Below are 16,982 nucleotides of genomic sequence, written 5' to 3' on the forward strand. Positions count from 1 at the left end.
TCAGAAGAATATTACTGACCTACAAGCAGTTTTAAGAATTCTTGCTTATGGGAAAAAAGATCAGGAAATTAGTGGTAATTTTTTTAAACTTTAACTATAAAGAAAGATATATACAAACAGGTATTACAGGTAGTGTAATATGATAATACAAGACCTTAGTGCCTTACTAAGAATATAGATAATGATATAACATTGGTAAAGTCAAATAAAAGCTTGTAATAACATACTTAACCTTTTCAACGCCAACGACTCGTATGTATGCACCGCAGGTTCCACTCCAACAACCTATATATACGTCCATGACTTCAATGAAAAATAAACTTTTGTTCAATTGTGTTATGGTTCAATTTTAGGCATTGCAATATAGAAGCCTGGCGTATGGGTGATGTCTTTTGTATTTGACATGGCGGCGATAAGGTTAATCAACTTAGAAAAATTGGAAAACCCCTAGACATTGTCATGTCAAAATTCAGTATTTCAAATATTGGCTGAACTGATTCTAATGAAACATATTTAAGAACTGCCACAAGAAAACTCGCTTTCACGTAAAAACCCACATAAATAGGTCCATCCATTTGAGAGGTACAGTCAACTACAAATACTTTATTGGCTTAATATTAAGGTTGTGTATTCTTGTCTTTGTAACTTTGGCCATATAGATATTTTGGTGGTTGACTGTACAATGCCACAGACAGACAGACAGACTGGCTGACAGACAAATATTGGCGTCTAATTTATAAGACACCCTTTTTTACGTCAGATGTTAAAAAATAAAATTATCAAGCTTGTGCTACAACAATTACGATTTAAAATGTTCTAAGTTGCTTAGGATTTTACCCTTTTCTAACTTTTATCATGCCATCTAAACATCTTGTATACTTTATAATTTATATGTATACATATTTCATAAGAAAAGTTCTTATACCTATATTTTTTGTTTGCAGTCATACAGTCTGTGGAAGATGAAGTGGACTATTGGAAAACTTTGGCACAGAATAAAGATGCAAATAAAAAGGAGAGAGAATCTGCCTCTTCTTTTTGTGAATTGTTTGAGGACATAAGTGAAGAAATTCAGTAAGCAAATATGTTGTTATAATTGACCCCAATTGACCTAATTCCAGATAAAGTCTGGGTTGGATGATAGACTCTAACTTAGGTATCCTCTTTTGTGTACTAATTGCGTAGATTAGAAAAGTGGATACCTACTCCTGTTGGGCACCAACTACTATGATGTATAAATTATAGTTTTGGAAAATAAGATATGTGGTTGGAGTTGACAGGTGGTAGCTAGGGAATCAGGGATTGTACAGGAATTATTGTTCTTGTCCCGTGTCCAGGAATTACACTGTGGCGACTGTATTTCCGCTTCCGTTTTGATAATTTATTACGCGCATGTGTGGATATTGACGTTGGCTTTTACCAACTTTCTTCTTGCGGACATGTTGTTATAGAAAATCTATTTTAGTTAATTGTGTTTTCCCATCGTTTTGTATATATTATTAATTTCTTCTGTACTTTTGTTGGTGTAAATATATATAATGTATGGTGATTAGTGTGAATTTGACTATTTCATTTTGAACACATATTCCCCATAACACTTTATAGTCCCAGTGTTTGAATACCTATTACCAGTTTTTTTTTTCATTATGTTACCGGTATGCTAAATGCGTACAGTTCGCCGTCTGTGTCTGTCTCGGCTCTCACTGCAGGCTCGGATCAATTTTGATGAGTCGTGGATCAAAAATATTGTCTGTTCTGCAAAGTCTTGATAGGGTTATATGGCAAAAACTTGTGCTCTAAAAAGTGTCGAACGGCGTGACGTCATGCGGAAATTTAACCCGCTATATCTTCATATTTTTAACCCCCGACGCAAAAAGAGGGGTGTTATAAGTTTGACCGCTATGTGTGTCTGTCTGTGGCACCGTAGCTCTTAAACGGGTGGACCGATTTGATTGCAGTTTTTTTATTTGAAATCAGGTCGCTAGCGATGGTTCTTAGATATGTTTCATCAAAATCGATTGAGCCGTTTTTGAGATATTGAACTTTGAAGTGACAAAGTCGGGGGTTTTCCAACTTTTATTTGGTTAGGTTATCTTGTTTGATTGACAAAAGAATAAATATGAGTCAATATTTTCGAATAACTAGGCTTTTACTAGAATATTTTAGGCCACTAGGTTAATTATTCACAGATCAATGCCATCTCTTCCAATGCTAGAGACGAGGGAAGCTGTGGAGAATGTTGGAGGAGCCCTTGATGACGTATGGAGGATAACGGTGAAACCTTACCCTCAAGATAGGATGATTCATATTATTGATGTCATTGGTAGGTTTTTATGGAAATATTAGAATTACCTAATACTGACATTATTTTGTTTAAAAGAACCGATGTTTGTAGCTAGCACGTAGCTAGCACGTAGCTAGTTACTTAAAGTTCTAATGTATCTTTTCAGGTCATACAATTTGTACAACGATTGAGAAAAAATTCAGTAATGTGCAATTATGGACAGTATCAGTTGAACCCAAAGACAATGAAATTTTGATACTTTTGTCTGAAAGTCTCCAAGTGATGGAGACTTGGACTAGCGCTTGCAAGTCCTTGACTGAAACTTACTGGCCTAACTATGCGCTTCATCCCTGGAGTGGCAAGCCTTATGTTCCAATAATCTGTTTAAATTTTCAAGATAGGTTGAAGCAGGTAAAAATATTCAGTTATATAATTATTTTAGTATATTTTCGGACACAACATTCTTAATAAATTTTTAGAACATTTCATTATCAGTAAAGTAAAGAATAATATTCTGTTTCCACCTGTTGTGTATTTTGTAAGATTTTTTTTTCGTATCATGGGGGATAGTGCAAATTTGCTTATATTATAATATGTATATCATACGGAAATACTACGTGTTATTTTACAGGGATGATTTTAACTTGGACTATGAATCATAGTTGTTTTAGTAAAAATTGGAAATTGGATCAACTTATCCGATGGGTACGCGGACTTGTTCCAATGCTAGTTGCGCGGATGTACACTATCTCTAACGATATCTAACGATATCTAACTTTTATATAATCTTTCTTACATGCATTAAATGTAAAATGTGTTCTGTTTTCAGATACATGAAATAAGGTCGACTTACAGCCAATTAGTCAAATTGCTTACAATTAGCGAGCGCAAAGAACTAAAAACTGATAAAATGTTTGAACCCTTTCAGAGTAAGTATCTGTAGTATATACTTACTCCTCTCATCCACTCAAAGGTTGACTGGTAGAGATCCCTTAAATGGATAAGTTCGCCTTTGTACATATATTTCATTGTTTGTCATCTGTGTTTGTTTACTTATTTTGTACAATAAAGAGTTTACATACAAACATGCTTACATTTTGTTATATCTTTTCTTTATTGTGGACGCACACACTATTTTTGGTATTTTGACTTCGGAACCCTAACAATCAAAGCAAAGTGACGTCATATGTTAAGATATAGTTTTTAATGCTCTCAGATATAAATGTCTGGATTTGTAACGGACCGTCGCAGGCGTGGGATGCTGCAATCGCGAGATTTTCAATGAACTTACGCCCTGCTGAAACGAATATTTCAGAAAAACTAAGGCCAAGATTACATAATATATCTACTAAACAGGTATACAATATACATATTCATACTAATTTATTTCGTCAGCATAGGTATAATTAAGTGACAAACAAAACAAGAGAGCAAACTATGATGTGCCTATGGTCGTATGAAATCATTTTGGAGAGAACGACATTAGATGACATAAGACAGGATATGTTAATTGTTAATTAAAATGATCAAATTAATAACAGCGCGTCATAATGAAAACATCACATGATCTTTGAAAATTAATCCGAAATACTTCAGCAGAATACCCCTCCCACCCAATAGGTGGACTGACGACATCGCGAAAGTTGCGGGCGGCTGGTGGATGCAAGTGGTGGGTTGTCGTTCATTGTGGCGTTCTAAGGGGGAGGCATTTGTCCAACAGCGGACGTATTCCGACGGCTGATGATGATTATAAGTTCAACAGATAGTTTGACTTAACATACCTGTAAAAGTTATTCATTCAATTTTAGATAAATTTAATTAAGGGTAAGTAGACACACTTTGGAAATGCATGAAAGAGGCATATGTGGATACACATATGATGAGAAGAAGAAGATGACGACACGCTTTGATTCGGTACACTTTAACCTTCAGTCAATGTATGCGAACGCCTTCCAGCAACAATAAAAAATCTGGAAAACATATACTACAAGTCTGTCAAGCTAACTCGACTATGCGATGAAATATTCCAGATTCATTAAAGAAACGTTGTATGATAAAAATAGAATCAACACCTTATAGAAACAAAAACCGGCCAAGAGCGTGTCGGGCACGCCCGAAACAGGGTTCCGTAGCCATTACGAAAAAATTAAGTAATATTTTTCTAAGGATTTCGTATTTTGTACAGATTATTGCAAGTTTAGGTATGTTTTATACCTTAGGCTGCTATTTATTCTTAAACTACTAATAATTCTCAATAAAACATAACCGTTATAGTTTTCCTTGTATGTTTGATATACTTACTACCATCCAGAATTTTTTACAATTTTTCCACCCACTGGTTTAGATTTTAGACGGGCGGGACGCTCGATTTTAATGAAAATTTGCACTTTAAACATGAATATTTTGCAACCCCCCCATAATGAAAAGACCTATCGAACGATACCCCACACTAAAAATCACCCCCACTTTACGTCTATGGGAGGTACTCTTAAAAATTTATTTTTTATTTTTTTATTGTACCATTTTGTCGGCATAGTTTACATATATATTCTCGCAAAATTACAGCTTTCTAGCATTGATAGTCCCTGAGAAAAGCCGCGGACGGACAGACAGACGGAACACTAAAAACCAGGAAGAATGTTGAAGTTCCTAAATCAACAAGTATTTATATTGCTGCAACGATAACATTTTAGTGTTTGTAGATGATAAGATGACATATTGTTTTAGCGTACCTATAGTAAAGCCTAGTTGGTTATTCAGTATCCAGAACTCCAGGTTACCTGCCGCACTTATAAACACCAATATGATTATCGTCATTAGTGAATGGGTATTTCTTATAGCAGGCTACCTAAGTCTTGTGCGTCTATCTGATAGATTGACTCTATCACGTCAGACTCCGTCAAGTCATCGAGAGAAAAACTAGCTAAGAACATTTTCCCTATAGTTTCCAAATTTAAAAGTTTTTTTTTACAGATGTTATATGAATTCATGCGCTACAAGTCTCTGATAGACCGGCCGCTAGTTAAAATAGCACTGAACAGTGAACTGGAGATATTTATATCCTCGCTGATATCCATGCTGAAAACAATACAAGCTCAATTGGATTCTGATGAAGTGGACGTCAAGATGTATCAGCCGCCAGAAATGTCCCCCGTTGTGCAACAGGTGCAATGGGCTAAGCAAATGGAAGCTAAAGTATGTTATGGTTTTAAGGACTGTTTTTTTTACGGTTCCATGCCCTAAGGGTCCGAACATTGTTGTCATTCATGTGTAGGTCAGTCGTCTGTCACATAGGTTTTACAGCAAAATTGTTGGAGTTAGACTCTTTCATAATCATAGTATGTACAACCATATTGCTAACCTAAAGTCGTACAAATTGTCAAGTTTCTAAGATGAGTTCCCGAACAGGAAAATGGAGCGCGAAAATAGAATTTAAGCTTTCTACCCAAAGCTTGGATCATCGTTATTTAGAACTCGTTAAGTGGATAAAAACTATATTTAGTTTTAAAAATATTAAAAACATTGGCAAATCACTAGCAAGGGCTTATTATCTTCATGATATAATGAATGAAATATGTTGTATATTATATACAGTTCAATAATATGTGTAAATTCTTACTCTTTCAGAAGATTAAGGCATTTATAACAATACGAATAATTTCCCTTTTTGTATTTCAGGTAAAGGACATACAGATGTGCGCTGAGAAGTATTTAAAAGAGTTTGAAAGCAGTGCTGAATTACAAAAACTGGCTATCCAAGTGTTGAAAGATCTTAAAACTATGTACACACAGTTGCATGAAGAGTGGTCTAGAGATTTGCAGGTAGAGTTTTATGCACGTTAAGATTCATTTTACACCACACAATATCGGGATATAATGACGTGTTACCAGTTTCGGTCTACCAGGTTCGATTCCTGGCTTAAACTTTGCTTTTCTTATTTTTCAACGTATTATAGTAAGCATTATTAAGTAAAATAACTCTTTGTGGGGATAAAATGTTTTCCAATTGTTTGTTTATAACAACTTAATAAATAATAACCTTCCGAAAACTGACTTAAAATTTCAGGCACAAGTCAAAAGTGGCTCGCTCCAGCTATCTCTAGACAAGCCTGTAGTGGAATTTTCAGCGAGCAGCAAGATGATGGTGGTGAACTTCAACTCTCGCCTTGTGTGGGTGGAGCTGGAGGCGCGAGCGCTGGCGGCGCTCGGGTTGCCGACGCCAGCCGCGGCTGCCCACATCGACACGCTGGCCGCGGCGCTGGGGGACGCCCGCGCGCTGCAACAGGTGATGATGATGATGATGATGGCAGCTTACTACACAATACAGAAAAAAACGGCCAAGAGCGTGTCGGACACGCCCAAAATAGGGTTCCGTAGCCATTACGAAAAAAATAAGTAATATTTTTTTAAGGATTTCGTATTTTATACGGAATCTTCCAAGTTTAAGTATATTTTATATCTTAGGCTGCTATTTACTCATAAACTACTAATAATTCTCAAGCAAACTTAGCCGTTATAGTTTTCCTTGAAAGTTTGATATACTTACTACCATCCTGATTTTTTTCAAATTTTTCCACTCACCAATTTAGATTTTAGAGGGGGGAGGGGGCTCGATTTTAATGAAAATTTGCACTTTAAAGTTGAATATTTCGCAAACAGATCACGGAATCGAAAAATCGTTTTAGCAACCCCCTAATGGTTTTAAAAGACCTATCCAACGATACCCCACACTATAGGGTTGGATGAAAAAAAAAAATCACCCCACTTTACGTAAATGGGAGGTACCCTAAAAAAATTTTTTTTTTTAATTCTATATTATAGTCCCTGAGCAAAGCCGCGGACGGACAGACAGACATGGCGAAACTATAAGGGTTCCGTTTTTGCCATTTTGGCTCCGGAACCCTAAAAAGGAACAGTATAATGTCTCGGCAGCGTCCTTGATATAATTACCTACGCCGGCTCGGTACACAAACGCGCGATAAGGCTGCCACTCTTCAGTTATGTATTTTAAACTAGGAAAAGTATTAGGAGCTTTAAAAATCTATGGAAGAATTGGACTAGATAGTGTATAACAAAAATGCATTTTACGTTATTTTAGTAAACCACAATACGTATTATGTTTTTAAACGGTTTTATTTAGCTTCATCACTACGTATATTTGTTACCTACAAATTAGCCACGGAGAAGTATTTGCGCCTCTTCTGGGAGGTGCGAAAAGCTTTGTTTGTTGAATTTAAGAGTGTAAATAATTCACATTATGATAAATAACTTAATTAGATACATTTTTATTATATTATATTAGATGAATTTAAATATCCGTGCACCGAACAATACTGTTTATATCGTCGTGACATATTTAGGTACGTAATAAATGCGTGTGAGTCCGTACGTAACCGCGGATCACTCGCGACTGATCGTTGCCGAGGTATGCTGAGAATTCGTGGCGCGTAGGTATAATTCGCTTTCCGGCTATTTATACGAAGACGCCAGGTTGGCGAACCAAACACACAGTTTTTTTTTTAATTCGGCTGCTTACTATTTTTGATAGGACTGGTAGCAACAATTTTTTGTACGCAATCTGTCAAATTTCATAAGACTGTCAGGTTGACCAACCTAACACTAGACTTTTTTACACTATGCAGGCTAATTTTATAGAAAAATACTGTTGTGTTATCTCTTTGGTGGTGCAATTAAAAAAATCTAAAATAACGCAATAAAGGATTTTCATACATTTTTTCTGCTCTAGAGCAGAAAAGTCTCGCTTTGTGCTGGGTATTTAGTGCGGTTATGATGAAATTAAAGCATAATTGGAAGAAAAATCCTTTAATTACATCCCTTTAACTACAGGTCGCATCATTCCACAACACCCTCGGCGAGCGTATGATCCCGTCGACTCGCCCGATGATGCTGCAAGCTGCGTTGGACTTGTCCACGCTGGTGCAGGACCAGCGGGCTGTGTACTGGAACGACGCGGAACAACTACAGAACTATACCGACAAGTTGAAGAAAATTGTGCTCAAGCTGGAATCACAGGTCATTAGTTATTAGTAGGTTAATCGAATGTTTCCCCTGTGTCATTTTCTTAAATCGCATCTTTATATAATGAAAACATTAAATATATGTATTAAAATGAATGTATCTCGGAACATTTGACACAATATTGACCTAGTGCAAAGTGGAAAAAGCTTGTGTTATGGATACTGGATTAACGTACTGACATACATATAAACAGATAAGTATCTTTAACATTATAAATGCGAAAGTAACTCTTGCTGCGTTTCTGTCGGTCTGTCTGTTATTACGATCCAGTTCCTTGTCCCATGAATCACGTAGCATAGGTACGGTTAGTGGATTTGGGTTTTATCCATGATATACTGCAACCAATAATCACGAGTATAGGTTCAAATTGAGTCTAATACTGGATTCATAGAAACAGTACTGCCCGTTATTTGAATGTTTTTGGTCTTTATTTGTATCTCGACGATACATCGATATAGTTTTTTATACTTATTTTCTTTGACTACAGTGTAATTATACTTTCAGAATACTTATCTGACCAGCCAGCACATCGCTATTCGAAATATTGTTGAAATCCTAATGGATACGGAACTTTTAGCAAAACAGGCCGAGTGGAAGAAACATGTCAAGAATATTAGGGATATTATTGAGACGGTATGATGTACTACAAACTTTTATTTAATTGCCGTGTGTAATAGGTTAGATGGTTTTTTACAAAAAAATATTATATGGGATTATTGTATTTCAAAACAATTAATGTATTTCATCTTCTATGATTCTTGAACGCGTGGCGAAGTTTCATCATCATCCAATTTTCCTCTTTGTTGATAGTACACACACGTATATTTCAAATTGTGTATTATTTAAGGTGGAAGCAAACGGCTATAAGAATACAGAACTGTGGAGGTCTCACTGGGACTGGCAGCTGTACAAAGCGCTCGAGTGTCAATACATAAAAACCCTCCTGTCTCTACATAAGCACTTTCCACTTGTCAAAATAGATTTGGTTCTACGGTAAGGTTTATTTTTATAAAATTATTATCTTATGTGATTGAACGAGTAATTCTTGTATATTTATTTATTTATTTCATGGATCTCAGTGCCGGTCTCTAATGATTAAGATTAAATTTGCTATGTTTTCGGGGGCGAACGATCGATCTAGCTTTATGTTTTTTTGTATGAATTTCACGCGTAATAAATTTCCAAACTGGAGGTCTAAATTTCAAATCTATGTCGACGTGACTTAGTTTTTTATTTTTATTTATATATTTATTTAGTTTACATTTTACTTTTAAAATTTATTAAAAAAAAAAAACATATTCCTGAGGAATTAAAACCTATCCTCTATTACCCTTAAAAATCTCAGGGCGTTTAATTTGAGCGCTACATCTCTGTTCTATGGACAACAGTGTCCAAGATATGGATAGCCTTATAATAGCCGATCGATAGGAGATGGCACTGATAGGCAGTAGGTTATTTCGAGTAGATATTTTGTTAAGTGATCGTTATTGTTTATATGCAGTGGTCGGTCGGTACGTATCCAACCGCCTTTAGAGGAAATTCGGGTGCAGCATTACCACCAGCTGCGGCGGCTCGTGGCGCTGCCGGCGCACTTCGTGGGGCTCCGCGCCGCCGCAGACAATATCTTCGCTGCCATAGTGGACAAGTAAGAATGGGGTAGATAGGCATTTTCACTTTAAATGACGCTTTATTTTTTTTATTCAGAATTAGGTAATTTCGGGGTTCTTCTTACTCAGAATCACAAGCACTATAGATTTTGAGGTTGGTTTTTTTTTCACAAATTTCCTTAAAAGTTATATTTCTCCATTTTGAAAAGATCCATCCATGATGATCCATGTAAGCTGAATGAAAAACAGTCACAAAACAAACAAAAACACTTTATTCTGCTTCCAAATCGATAGTGCTTATGATTCTGAGTAAGAAGAACCTAAAGTTACCTAATTCTGAAAAAAGCGTCATTTAAATTGGAAATGTCCAGAAGTAGAAAACACTTTTTTGTAACCCTGACAACCGGATTAATATTCAAATTTATAGTTTCTTTAAAACGAATAAATAGTCAATTGAGTATTTATTTGTTTACTAAGGGCTAAAAATAAATCATCTCTTTTGTGCTCTTTACTTCTAACAGTAATTGGAGTGAGAGCGAATTATGCATAGATCGACTACGTATAGTCACCAGGACCAATATCTGACGTAACAAAGCGTGCGCAAATATCTGATACAAATATATTTCTAGGGCTAGTAGGACGTGTCAGATATTTTTTCACGCTCCGCTGTAGCAGATGATATTAATGCAGGTGACTGTACTAGCTGTCTATATATGTACTCTGTGGTACTAGTAACAAAAATTCGTAGTTTGCCATCACCACCTGTTAATTCGCAGGCATAGTTGGCTCGGCAACAGAGCCGTGAAGCAGCTAGAAGCGGCGCTGGCCGCATTGGAGCGAACCCGCGAGGCGTGGACGCGCCGCGCCTCGCTCGCCTGCGTTCCGGACTTACACACGCTTTGTACCGAACATCTGAAGGAACCTGGCGATTGGGAGGCCAACTTCAAGGCCTGTAAGGCGTACGGGCAGGCTGTGGCTAAAATGTCATTGTAAGTAATTAAGTGTACCATCAGCCAAATGTGTGGTCTATCAATTTTTAAAGAAGTTCCTATCAAATTAATATGTCGCTAAAGTCGAACTTTCAAGTTGACAGACATGTCTATTGGGATTATTGTTTTATGACATGCAAACGATTATCAACTTTAGGGTGGTAGACCACATATTTGGCTGACAAGGTATCACAAATTTAACCCGAAATATTTCAGCCAGTGGTCGGTTGAGTTCTACTGAATTCCGATGGAAAAGTTTATACATTTTGTAGCCAAATGCTTGAAGTTGGACGCGTCAAAGACGTGACGTCAACTTGAATTTAAAAAAACCAGCAAGTCTTTTCAGGTTGCAAAAATTAAAACATTAGGACTTGCTTAAGTAATGGGCGAGGGTACGTATTATAATGTATAAATTTAAAATACATATCGGTTGAAATACATACAGTTGAAATACCGAAATTATAAAATATAATACATCAAAATACATAAAGTTATTTGACATAAGTTCTAAACGCATAAGCTTGAAATGCATAGTGGTCAAAATATATAATGGATACAACGCATAATGGTTCTTAGTCATATGGCACAAAATGCATATTTTCATAATGTATACGTTCAAAATCTATACAGAATGTTTTCTATAATGGTTGAAATACATACTAGACACTGAATTTTCACAATGAAAAATTCATATATTACAATTTTGGCACTAGCCGGCTGCTGCCGCGGCACGCTCGCTTCGCTCGCTCGGCTCGTGCTTGTTTTGGTCATAGTTGAACCTAACACGCTCCTCCTCGCTACGCTCGTCGTCGCACCTAAAGTTACTATTCAATTATTGATCAGACTTTAGTTTAAAATGCAAGGTCTTGTTAGACAATACCGATTACGATCAGTCGGTATCTTATAGGTTAGGTTAGAGTTTTGTCCAGGCGCGAAGCGCCTTAACTACCCTGAATAGGAGCTCCGCGAAGCGGAGCTCCGTCGACTTGTCTTACAGTCCTTAATTTTTCAGAATTTTACATGTAAATACAACCTAAGTAGACTGGAGATGAAGATGAACCTAGGCATTATATAGTATGTATTTTGACCATTATGAAAAACGTACTATAGGAATTTTAATTGTTATTTCTTTCAACTATTATATATTCTGATTGTATATATTCTGAACATATACATTGTGAACTTAGTCATTTTAATTTTATGTATTTCGACCAGTATGAAAAACGTGCTTTATGAATTTTGATTAATATTTATTTAAACGATTATATTTTTCAATTTTCGGTATTTCAACTGTATGTATTTCAACGATATGTATTTTAAATTTATACATTATAATACGTACCCAATGGGCGAACATATACACACCCGCACCCACCAACTTACTTTAGCGTTTACAATATTGGCTGGATTAGTAGTATGGACAAGTTGAATGAGGTTGTCTAGTCTTTTAAATCAACTGCAGTTAAAAACAGAACAGAGAACAATACAAACAAAGTTTTCTAACACCTTTTCATAATTATAGCGAAGACGAAAGAATAGACTGGATAATAGTGGTAACGGCCACGCTGCGTCACGAATTCGAGGCTCAAGCTCGCAATTTATGGACCTGCCTCATGTCATCCCTTCAAACTAATTGCCGTGAAGACGCGGCCGCCGTTGACACTTTCATAGCCAATGCTATGGTGATGTTGGAAAACAAAGCACTGCCCAAAAACGCTAAGGAGCTCGCTGAGATAAGCGGCAAGCAACAGGCGCTGCAAGAGAAAATGCCTGAGGTAATGTAGCTACTTAATATCGCCATATCTTTGGTGCATTACTCAATGTCACTGAAGAAAGGTTTTATACGATACGTTATTAACTTGTGAGAAACGTGACTTAGCTCTTTATTTTTCTTGAATATGAATGTATAAAAAGCGGTGAAAAATAACATGAATCACTTTTTTTTTTTTACAGATGGAAACGATGGTAGAAGGTCTAAAGAAGAAAAATCATATGCTGCGCACTTGGGGTGGAGATATGTCGGTCGACGGCACAATAAAAGAGTGGCAGAAGATACAAGAGCTGATGCAAAGTCAGAGACTAATGTTCGAACATCAGGTGAGTGAATTTTATACTATTTTATTTGTAGAAAAAGTGTAGCTCTCTATGTCATCAAATTTTTTTGGGGGCCATTGTAACTGGGCTGTGTACCTATTTAATTGTTATCTTATATTCCACCTCTAACACTGAAAAAAAAAATGATAGCTGAACTAGTTTGGCTACTTGACGTTTAGCCAAAATTTACAAATTAGGAACCAAAATAATGCTAATATTGCAAAACTGATTTTGTAAGACATCACCTAACTTTTAGCTACTAGTAGGCCTTAGTTTTGTAGTTACTCAAGTTATGTTACAAGCAACATTTTTTTTGTTACTGTTAGCAAATCTTTTTTTTTTAGTGAAAGTGGCACCTGTGCCACAAAACAATCCAAATAAGTAAATTTTAATCTTTTTTTATCAGTGCATATTTTAATTATCCCATTGTCCCTCTAGGCTGAAATAGTAAAGTCTAGCCTCAGCGGCGAGTGGGATAACCTAAATACAAACTTAGAGGCATGGGCCTCGCGGTGGGGTCAAGCCCGATCTCGCTTGGAAGACACCAGAGGCGTGGCGTATGCTGATATGCTCGATAGATGTCGCTCGGTGTTTGATGCTTACGAAAATTTCGAGAAGCTACGAACTGATAAAAATGAATTACTGTAAGTTTTGTAGTCATTGTGAACTGTGTTTATTCATGAAAATATATAAAAACAAGTATGTGAGGATGTTCCATAGATGTCGCTCTGTGTTCGATGTGCACCAAAATTTGAAGAAGCTACAAAATTACAAAGATTGCTGTAAGTTTTTTCAGATACTTTGGAGTATGTTTGACTAGGCCAGTTCAAGTAGCCACATGTGGGATGAAGGGTATCGGAACAAATATGCGACCATGATCCATAGATGTCACTCTATGCTCGATGTATGTACAGGAGTGTTTTAACTTTCAAGAAACTAACGAGTTGATAAAGATGAACTACTGTGAGATATACTATCAAACCAACTGAACCGTGACCCATTGTGAAACCTTTTTACAGAAAAAGTCATAGTGACATTGCGTTGTTGACAAGGGAGTTATTATAAAACTTACTGTGAGAACGTTCTATGCAAGTTCGGGAATCTAAATCTTTCGATAGTACCTACATTGCGTGACCTGTGAATAATAACTATGATTAGTTTTTGAGACATTTTTTTTAATCTAGCTGTTGCCCATGGCTTTGCCCCGTTCCACTTTTTTATTTTTATCTTGCTTAACACAAACCTTGTCCTGACAATAAAGAACACAGAAAAAAATAATTATCCAATTTGGTGCAGTCGTGCGGAAGTTAAGCGCGTACGTATACATTTCGGCGATTCGTTTTTATTTATATAGATAGGTACTCCCTTTTGTTGACGGCACTTGATTGTTGTAACACGATCCGATATAAGTAAGAGGGTGGCTTTTAGTTAGAAATCAATATAAAAGTGTTCTGAAAGTCTGTCTAACTAATATTTTTGGGTTAGGTAATTGTAGTATGAGGCACTTGTAATTGGAAACTAGTCAAATATATTTTAACAATACAGAAAGCTACATGATGACTTACCATATGCGTAAACGTACCATGCTCATGAAATCATGAAACCTTGTTGCGTTACGTGGTTATGCCATTAATTAGTTTATTTATTGAAATATCTAACATAATACTAACATTGTGAGTATGTATCTTCCCATTTCAAAATGTCATTTGAACCAAGAAATATTATTGCTGTTACTCCCGATAACTAAACATATGCTGCTCATGGTTTTCGGGGTTTCAACCTACGAATAAATAATAAGGTTTCAACACGTAATTTCCTTTGACACAAACAATCGCACGCAGCACTAACGATTATAGTAGAGTACCTAGTTGACACCATTAACAATCACAACACACAACTTTTTTTTTATTCGACTGGATGGCAAACGACCAAGTGGGTCTCCTGATGGTAAGAGATCACCACCGCCCATAAACATCTGCAACACCAGGGGTATTGCAGATGCGTTGCCAACCTAGAGGCCTAAGATGGGATACCTCAAGGGCCAGTAATTTCACCGGCTGTCTTACTCTCCACGCCGAAACACAACAGTGCAAGCACTGCTATTTCACGGCAGGATTAGCGAGCAAGATGGTGGTAGCAATCCGGGCGGACCTTGCACAAGGGATCTACCACCTGCAAAATCTATATATATAAAAGAAGAAACTGACTGACTGACTGACTGACTGGTTGACTGACTTATAGATCAACGCACAGCCCAAACCACTGGGGCTAGAAACTTGAAATTTGGAATATATATTCCTTAATAGATGTAGACGCGCACTAAGAAAGGATTTTTCGAAATTCCCACGGGATAGGGAATAAATGGGATTTATATTTTCACTTCAAAATAACCCTATTTCCATAACTATAATTATTAAAATATATATACATATATTATTTTATATATATAAAAGGCAAAAGTGATTGACTGATGTATCAACGCACAGCCCAAACCGCTAGGTCTAGGGATTCCAAATTTAGCACGTAGGTTCCTTTTAAGGTCTAGCATCAATTTCAGGATTTTTGGAAATACCCACGGGATAAGGAAAAAACGGGATTTATATATTCAGTTTAATGGAATCCTATGAACTATAATTACTAGACTCTTCAAGTTTGGCAAAGAAGTAAGTGATTATAATAATAAAAAACAGTTTTAAAGATTTTGGGAAACTCCCACGGGATAAGGAAAAAACGGGATTTATATTCAGTTTAATGAAATCTATTTTTCGTTTTACTGGTCCTAGAAAACTGATATTTGGCATTTAGGTTCCTTGAAAAGTGTAGGGAAACACTATAAAAGAATTTCCTGAAATTTTGACGGGAACGGGAAAAAATGGGATTTTTCGATTTACTGGTCGTAGAAGGCTGCAATTTGGCATGTATGTAGGTTGCTTAAGGAGTGAAGAGAAACATTAAGAAATTTCCCGAAATTCCCACGGGAAAGGGAAAAAACGGGATTTTTCGTTTTACTGGTCCTAAAAAACTGAAATTCGGCATGTAGATGTTTGGGGAGTGTAAAGAAGCGTTAAGAGAGGGCTTTCCAAAATTCCCACGGGAACGGGAAAATACGGGATTTTTTCTTTTATTGATCGTAGAAAACTCAAATTTGGCATTTAGGTTCCTTGGGGAGCGTAGAGGAGCACTACAAAAGGATTTCCCGAAATTCTGACAACAGGAAAAAACAGGATTTATCGTTATACTGGTCTTTGAAAGCTGAAATTAGGCATGTAGGTTGCTTCGGGAGTGTAGAAAAGCATTAAGAGATAATTTGCCGAAATTCTCACGGGAAAGGGAAAAAATGGGATTTGCCGTTCTACTGGTAGAAAGCTGAAATTCGGCATGTAGGTTGTTTGGGAAATGTAGAGGAGAGAGGACTTTCCAAAATTCATACAAGAACGGGGAAAAACAGGATTTTGCGTTTTACTGGTTGTAGAAAGCTAAAATTTCAAAATTCAAAAGTTTATACTGCACGTACGCTGATCGTAGAAAGTAAATCTGTGTTACCCCAAATTTAACTCGAGCGAAAAGAATTCCCGTAAGAATTTCCAAAAATCCTTTCTTAGTGGTTGCTTACATTGTATAAGGTATCTATGTACAAAATTTCAAGTCTCTAGGTCCAGTGGTTTCGGCTGTGCGTTGATATATCAACGATTGATTTTCGATTGACTTTGTCACCATATTACCCCCTTTTAGGGGTTGAGTTCTCAAAAAATCTGAAACACGTGTTTACTTATTTATTGTTAAGAGTATCCCTGTGAAATTTCGAATAAAATAGTCTAACTAATCATGTTTCCCCATACTAACTTTGGACCCCCATTTCACCCCTCTAGAGGGTGAATTTTGAAAAATCCTTTCTTAGTGCACCCCTAGACCTTAAAAGGAGCCTACGTGCTAAATTTGGAATTCCTAGACCTAGCGGTTTGGGCTGTG

The 16,982-nt window shown here is 36.5% G+C and overlaps 1 protein-coding gene across 1 annotated transcript in view; it reads left to right on the top strand.

The window, feature by feature from the left end:
• LOC141445437 (cytoplasmic dynein 2 heavy chain 1-like) overlaps positions 1 to 16,982 on the top strand; it is a gene marked incomplete at its 5' end in the record, with an annotated part of 87,990 nt that continues 71,008 nt past the window's right edge. The window contains 17 exon segments of the mRNA XM_074111282.1: positions 1 to 74; positions 945 to 1,074; positions 2,190 to 2,323; positions 2,451 to 2,695; positions 3,114 to 3,213; positions 3,501 to 3,640; positions 5,258 to 5,479; positions 5,963 to 6,106; positions 6,351 to 6,569; positions 8,132 to 8,317; positions 8,828 to 8,956; positions 9,171 to 9,316; positions 9,825 to 9,968; positions 10,707 to 10,919; positions 12,442 to 12,694; positions 12,873 to 13,016; positions 13,452 to 13,657. Of these exon segments, the coding sequence (XP_073967383.1) occupies positions 1 to 74; positions 945 to 1,074; positions 2,190 to 2,323; positions 2,451 to 2,695; positions 3,114 to 3,213; positions 3,501 to 3,640; positions 5,258 to 5,479; positions 5,963 to 6,106; positions 6,351 to 6,569; positions 8,132 to 8,317; positions 8,828 to 8,956; positions 9,171 to 9,316; positions 9,825 to 9,968; positions 10,707 to 10,919; positions 12,442 to 12,694; positions 12,873 to 13,016; positions 13,452 to 13,657 (2,829 nt within the window).

Source organism: Choristoneura fumiferana, chromosome 2, assembly GCF_025370935.1.
Source record: "Choristoneura fumiferana chromosome 2, NRCan_CFum_1, whole genome shotgun sequence".
NCBI lineage: Eukaryota > Metazoa > Arthropoda > Insecta > Lepidoptera > Tortricidae > Choristoneura > Choristoneura fumiferana.